An 8,005-nucleotide genomic window follows, 5' to 3' on the forward strand; every position below is an offset into this window, starting at 1 on the left:
TCTGGTAGTTAGTCTTCTTAGCCTTAGATTATCTGACGTGACTATTTTATGCTAGCGTTGCATAGGCTTAGTCCTGTATGAGGCTACAGCTGGTGTTGTTATGTGCCAGTAATGCTGTAACTGATTTGTGTCGTGTAATGTCCTGGTGTGATTTGTCTTGCTATGTGCATGTCATGTTCTAACTGTGCCAAGTGTATATAGTTACTGTTTGTGCGTAAGGGACCGAGTGGAGTGGGAGTGTCCTTTTTGTGATTAATGCGTCAGGTTATTTTTTTGTTCAAAAATCCAGAAAAACTTTAACCTTGATGGATCAATCACCTTGACAGCTTTCTCCCCTTTTTTCTTGATTTAGCCTCCTTACTTATCACTTTTTCACTACAACACGTTACTTACTCTTGCTTAGCGTTTATAATCACTTGCTTGTACACTGTGGTTTTATGCGCACGTTACTTACACCTGTGTGCTGTGGGACTCACGTTTGACTGGGTTACACTTGTAAACACAATATGGTTACCTTGTTTGTTGTTCTTCTTTGTTCGTCAAACTCGTTCAGATAACTTCTTATTGAATTCATTCGTGTCCCTACTGTTGTTAGCCTTCATTCGTTGAGAGCCTTCCGTCCTCTTTCCTTTTGCGGTCCGAGTTCTTTGGAGCCTCTTTATTGCAGGTTCTTCGTCTACGTTACTGGATCTCCTTGTGAGATCTATTCTAATAAAATTCAAAGAACCTGATGTTTTACTTCACTCCTATTACCTTCTTGGTTTTAGAGTGTAAGTTGTTAGACTTATCTAAGTAATGATATTGTAAAAAATGTAGAGTATGGAGAGTAGCTGAACGATACAAGACAATAGGATACAATAGACCTCTTCTCAAGTACGGTTATTTCAGCTAGGAAAAGTCCCTAGTCTGAGAGAACCGAACTGAGTCTTTATTTGTGTTTTTACTAGACTCAGGATTTACTCGAGTGTTTTTATCATACGCGGGAGTCCCGGTATATCTTACCGGTTCTACCGCTAATATTATATGGTTACCTTGTTTGTTCTTCTTCTTTGTTCGTCAAACTCGTTCGTCAAACTTCTTATTGAATTCATTCGTGTCCCTACTGTTGTTAGCCTTCATTCGTTGAGAGTCTTCCGTCCTCTTTCCTTTTGCGGTCCGAGTTCTTTGGAGCCTCTTTATTCCAGGTTCTTCGTCTACGCTACTGGATCTCCTTGTGGGATCTATTCTGATAAAATTCAAAGAACCTGATGTTTTACTTCACTCCTATTACCTTCTTGGTTTTAGAGTGTAAGTTGTTGGACTTATCTAAGTAATGATATTGTAAAAAATGTAGAGTAGGGAGAGTAGCTGAAAGATACAAGACAATAGGATACAATAGACCTCTTCTCAAGTACGGTTATTTCAGCTAGGAAAAGTCCCTAGTCTGAGAGAACCGAACTGAGTCTTTATTTGTGTTTTTACTAGACTCAGGATTTACTCGAGTGTTTCTGTCATACGCGGGAGTCCCGGTATATCTTACCGGTTCTACCGCTAATATTTCTGATGACTCCAATATCAGAAATATTCCAATCCTAATTCCAAAACCCAGTATTTGATGATTCTGGGTTTTGGGTTTTGGATTGGCTTTTTGATAATCTGGTCCCTAGATGCTACACCTCTCTTGAACCCATGCTTAAGTATCTTGGATTACTTATTCAGTTGCAATTGTTTTGCGTGATTGTCATGTCTTTGTTAGAGTGCAATGTAGTAGACTTTAAATAAAGTGCAAATGTATGTATTTATTTCTGACCTCACCTTTGGTTTTATACTTAAGGTATTTGTGCTAGTGTTCAGCCGCTTGGGCCGGCCAGGGTAAAAAAACTCATATGGTCAGTATGATAAATCTTATGCGGAACACTTTAACACTTCATTGTTTTTCTATCTCAACTTCTCTGCAACTAAATCTCACGCTGATCACATGATGCCTTTCCGCATAGATTGTGACTCACAAAGAACCGCAGCTATTATTAGAATGTTGCGGTTGACAGGCTTAATCCACTCTCGGGAATCGGTTGAGAAACTTAATCTGCTCTCGGAAGTCGGTTAAGTAATAACTCAACTCTTGAGAGTAATTTGAGCAACTTGGTTAGCTCTCGGGAGTGAGCTAACTCTGAGCTCTCGGGAGTGAGCTAACTCTGAGCTCTCGGGAGTGAGCTAACTTTGAGCTCTCGGGAGTGAGCTAACTCTGAGCTCTCGGGAGTGAGCTAACTCAGATGACTTCCATAAATTAAAGATGGTTTCTTGCTGTAAAATCTGGCCTGAGACCTGTAGTCTCTCAGTCTTAATTGACTAATCTGTCCCAACTCCTTTCTTGATTGTTCTTATTTTTCAGTATACTCAATCACGTCGTTGTTGTTTTTGTTTGTGTATTCTTATGGGTTGGATTATCCCCAAACAAGCTCTATGTTTGTCTTCTTTCTCTAATTCGATGTTACCAGTCTCGTGTGGGAACTGATCTTGTTCCTAGTTCCTTTGTCTACGAACTTATTCAGTTCTGTGTGCTCTTTTACCATGTCTAGTGAGACTCCTATTACTCCTCACTTGTTCGTGAAGGTTTATGTCTTACTTATATGATGTTATTGGGTGTGCATTATAAGATTGTATATGCACTATTTTCTTTCACTATATAAGTAGAGCCTGAAATGTCCTCAGAAGCGATTTCCTCTGAAGACTCGTGTTTGATGAAGTGTTTTCGTTCCTAGTGTTTATGAGTGATTCTATTTTTAAAGTACGATCCCCTACTCTAAGCTAATGTTTACAAGTCTCCATCTTGGGTGTTCAATGTTATTTGCGGGTGAATTGCCCTGCACATTTGTTCTCCACCCTAATCACTCGTACCTGTGAGTTATAGAACGCTTGTAACATCTATTGTTATACTTATTAATGCTATCCTTTTGACCTACTTGTGATGTCTGTTTAACTCGAATTTGGTGCTCTCTAGCTTGTGTGTCTGTGCTGAAGAGATCCTTCTTGCTACTACTCGTGAGTGTATAAGCCTCACTTTGTTTGCTTTCCTCACCTGTTTGGCTAGATTGTTATATATAATGACATCCTTATCAATATACTACATCTAGGGCTAGTGTTGGTCGATATGCTGTTTCTGTCACTATTTTGTGGGATATGTTCCTATCTATTTAATTTTTCTTGTTCGAAAATCAATGTGACACTTCTTCCAAATTTCACACTGCAGTTGAGCCCCAACATTGATAATTATATCACCTTGACAGTTTTTGGTTGTTTTTCCTCTACCTATTGTGAGACCTTCTTGAAACTCCCAAAAACTTACCTTACTTTTTGTCCAGTGGCAGTGGAGAACGTGGGCCAGCTTCTTATCTGTTTCTTGTTCCCTTCTCAGTTCTCTTTTCTTCTGTCAACTGAGCGTAGTCTCTCAGCTTCCTGTCTGCCTCCTAGTTGTTGCGTGGTGGAGTTTGTGGGAGCCCTTCTTGTCCGCTTCTTGGACCCGATTTCTTTTGTCCACGGTTCGTGGTTCCTAGGACTCCTGGTAGTCTTCTGATTATCGCCTGTTACAGTCTTGACACGTCATCACTGCATCTTCTTATGTATTATAAGTTTCTTAAGGCTCAATAAAGAAATTTGTGAGGTTCTTGGATGACCTCTTTCTGCTCACTACTTGTTTCTCACTGTAAGTGGGCCCTGTTTCTATCTGACTTATCTAAGTAAGGATATTGTAAAAAAAGATGTAGAAAATAGAGTGGAGCTGAAAGGTACGAGCCATAGGATACAATAGACCTCTTCTTAAGTACGGTTATCTCAGCTAGGAAAAGTTCTTAGTCTGAGAGAACCGAACTGAGTTTTTATTTATGTCTTCTAATTCACTAGACTCGGGTTTTCTACTTGAGTGTTTCTCTCACACGCGGAGTCCCGGTATAGCTTACCGGTTCGACCGCAAATATTTCTGATAGCTTTAATATCACGAATATTTGAATCCTAATTCCAAAACTCAATATTTGATGATTCTGAGGGTTTGGGATTTGGATTGGCTTTTTAGATAATCTGGTCCCTAGATGCTACAACCAGTCCAACGCAAGGCCACGGTATGTGTAGTGGGACTGGCCGTCCTGCCGCGCGACCATATAAATTACGTCAGCTTGATAGACAGCCACTCCTGGAACATCCGAGACTGGGGAGGGGATCACGGGGGACACTCGAGCAGTAGTGGGGCTAAGCACGCGAGAACCAAATCTTCGTACACGCCTTCATGGTGAATACTCTAATACGAATACACGTGTGAGGGATCAGGGAAGACTGGCTCTGGTGTCTGGAGAGGGAGTACAAACTTGCGTTGATGGACTGGAGGAGCCGGCTCATTTACACCCCAAACAATGGAGGAACGGAAGGACACTGCCGGTTGCAGAGGGGTTGCTCGCGGCGCCTTTATGCGGGAGACATTCACAGCCGATTGCCAGAAGCCCTCTTGGGGAGGATGTGTAACCCAGACGGAGGATGAGGGTGGTACCCCAGCTGGGTGGGCCTACCTTCTCCTAAACACACCGTCTGCTGGTAACGATAGGAAGCGCCAGGAGGAACATGGGCATTATGGCGAAATATTGTGCGTTCGGTATAGACGGGCAACACACTGTTACCCCGAGGGCTCGGTCAGAAACGAGTTTCAAGAACAGACGTTCCAAATCCTCCCATAGAGGATCAAGCCACAAATTCAAGGCACGCCAGCTGATAGCCCAAACGCCCCCCGCGCCAATGATGGGGGTCAAAATAGGCCATCTGCTGGTTACCTGGGAGGGCAAACCCGTCCGCATCATGCGGCCCGTATCGCGTATACTCAGTGGTCTGTGGTGTAGAGGTCACCACGAGTGACCAGTGCACCCGCTTGGTGACTTGCTTCAACGGGCCTCTCGCGGGTCATCTGTGAAACCATCCTGTTTCCAGTTGGCGAGCAGCGAAATGCGGTCCATGTGAACTTCCATATCACAAGCCGAACGTTTGATATTTCGCCAGAGCTTATTTAATTCGTAGACACCTGCTAGCCACTCCTTGTCTGTAACATGGTAGTTGTACCGAGCAGGTGAAAACCTGGACGAGAAATACGCTACCGGTAATAGCTGTTTGTCTCGACGCACGTATAGGCAACCGCCTACGCCCACGAATTCACAAACGTCAAAGTATAACGCCAGCTGCACCGAGACTGCTGGTTTTGCCAGTTCCGTGCGCTGGGCGAGCAGTGCGTTGAAGGTATCGAGCGCAAGCTGATGTTCCTCAACCCACTTGAAGGGGACATCTTTCTTAAGCAAGGCTGCGATAGGCTGCAGCACTACCGCGAATTCAGGTATATACGATTTCCAGTAGGCTGCCGTATGATACCAGGATTTGTTAAGGTCATACTCGGTTGGGTGTGGGAGGTTGACCAGGGCTGCCAGACGCTCATCTGTAATTGACACACCCCGGAAGAGCTCCTTTGCTTTACGCTCTTTTGCGCCCCCTCGAGCTCGTCGCTTAGACGAGCACTTTCCAGTGGCTGTGGGGTTCACAGCATGACGACAGTGTGTTCCACACGCACACCGCCGCCAGGGGTCTAACCATGGGATCACATACAAGTTGTGGCCCAAATCGAACGCTGAGACCCAACGCAATACGCATTGAGTTTTATACCTAAGTAAGAAATGCGCCTCATACAGCAAATTTATCGTAACTAACCATGACTGCGTCATCTTGGAAGCGTAACCATCAACTGTATAACATCGATATCAATGTTAACTCGGTGAGATGGGGTGATAATACCCTTGCCATATAAACCATAAATCGGTGGTCCCGAATAGGGAAAAGATTCAAGGCTAAGTTTGTTTACTACCTGCTCGTCAATAAAGTTATAAGCCGAGTCGATGTCCATGTATATGTCAACCTCATGGTCATGCACAAATCCGTTGACCACCGGCCCGTTTCAGAAAGTGGGTTTCTGTTTCGGGGTGGCGGTTGCTGCCGTTGTCTTCCGCTTTTCGGGACAGTTGGCCGCCTCATGACCCGGTCTGCCATATGCAAAGCAAATAGTGTATTCTGCACGGGCAACAGGGGCTGCCTTGGTCTGTGGAGCCGCAGGCTTCGTGTGCTTGCTGTCATCATGTGACGGTTGGCTGTACGAGAGGCTAATAGTCCTCGCCTCTCGCTTAGGAGGCGACCGAGACCGCACTCGATCCTTGTCGCAGATGTAACGGTCTCGACGTTCCTTTTCGTCATCCCAATAATATAACGTCTGGCACGCTCTCTACGGTGGTCGTCGTCTAGGCAATCCTGTTTATCATCCAGGTATGGCTGACAATTTTTCTCATGTTGGGCCAACTTGCGTTGGTGCTTGGAGATCGGGTTGCTCCCTGATGACCGGTTGTCAAAAAATTCACAAATGCGCCCCTGGAGACGATCCTGGGCACGTGAGGTGGCCGCATTCGCCGATGGGTATGGTACAGACTGAAGAGAAAACGAATCACCGGCTTAGATCCGCATATGCCGTGTCCAGCCAAGGACACCTGTTAGTTCGTTGAGCTCGTAGATCGCTGCCAATGATGGAGCATACAATGTAACCTTGAAAACTTCTTTAATAAAATCTTCGATTGCATCAATTACGAATTTCAGACCAATGAACACCACTTCTCCAAAGGATGGGTGGATGGACGATAAATAGATGAGTTCGCAAGAAGCATCATCGGCCGCCAAAGTAAGCATCTGCGTGACAGAGCTTGTGCCTTTCTTGCCTGCAAAACGCACCATTTTTACAACCTGCGCCTCTCTGCAGCGTTGCATGGAAGCACTGCTGTTGCAAACAGTTCCGTGCAATTGACAGCATTGAGAGCACGAATCGATCCGTGGGAACACCCCGGATCCTTTGCAACAGCGATCTTCGTCATACACTCGGCTTGCAAAAGCTTATCCGCCGCTCGACGAATCTTCGTGTCCGCTGGCGTTTCATTGTGCGCTGGTTCAATTGGAGTGACCGCATCTGGTGACGGGAACAAGCCTGGACCAAGTGCACCTGCCAAGAAGGACTTAAAAGTCAAATACATCAGAGTCGTGCCGAGCGGCATCAATATCCATCCACTTGAAGAGGGCCGCGACCAACGCTTGGCGCGGTAGCAGCGAAATAAATACGGGGCAGTTACGTATCAACGTTCTCTTGGTCTGCATGTTACTATCATGCAAGAACCGGTGGAGTGGATAAAAATGCGCTAAGATGCTCATGAAAGTGTATGTGTGAGATGCACTAGCCTCCGGGGATAGAGCCCCTCCAGCCGATTCTCACAGTACATCGCTGAAAAACGTGCGGGTCATCACCACATGTACTTCCTCAGCTTGTGACTCATCGACGCCTGTCCACGCCCTGGTCGTTTTACGATTGTCGAGTCTTATAAGGACAGGCATTAGTAACTGCCCCCTCTTGGCTTCATAAACATCAATACCCTCACCTGTGGTTTTTAGGGGTTTAAATACTTTCTAAAATTAAGCTAAACTTACAAAGATGAATAAAAGAAAAGAAATTTGGATAAACTCACAAGCAACTAAATATTACTGACAATGTATGACACAAAATACTACTCCAAGATACTCCCTTGAAATTGTCAGTAAGTTTGGTGGCTATTCCTTGCCACCTATGGGCAACCAAAAAGAAGAAGCCGCCGATACTGTGCTGGGTTTAAATACCCGAGACTGGTCTCGGGTATTTTAACATTTATCTGAATCCGCGTGTGCGCTTAACACTAGGGCTCACTTGGGGTCTCGAACCCAATGAACCCTGACAGTTCGGTCCTATCTCTAAATTTTAGAACAGTTCATAAAATTATCAATGCCGCCCAAATACCCCGGACGGAGTACAGCCTCACACACAATCCAAAAAATATTTCAAAGAGCAATATAAAAATTATAATACATATATATTGTATATATATATATATATATTGTTAATATATATATATATGTGTGTAATATATGTAAATATATATGT

At 44.4% G+C, this 8,005-nt stretch overlaps 1 protein-coding gene across 1 annotated transcript; it reads left to right on the top strand.

The window, feature by feature from the left end:
• Nucleotides 1-4,064: 4,064 nt before the first annotated feature.
• Nucleotides 4,065-4,875, top strand: SARC_07976 (hypothetical protein; the record flags this gene model as incomplete). The annotated part of the gene is made up of 3 exons (XM_014298067.1): nt 4,065-4,215; nt 4,357-4,512; nt 4,571-4,875. The coding sequence occupies 3 exons, from the start codon at nt 4,065-4,067 to the stop codon at nt 4,873-4,875; spliced, it is 612 nt and encodes a 203-aa protein (XP_014153542.1).
• Between the last annotated feature and the right edge of the window lie 3,130 nt (nt 4,876-8,005).

This window comes from Sphaeroforma arctica, assembly GCF_001186125.1.
Source record: "Sphaeroforma arctica JP610 unplaced genomic scaffold supercont1.673, whole genome shotgun sequence".
Classification (NCBI taxonomy): Eukaryota; class Ichthyosporea; order Ichthyophonida; genus Sphaeroforma; species Sphaeroforma arctica.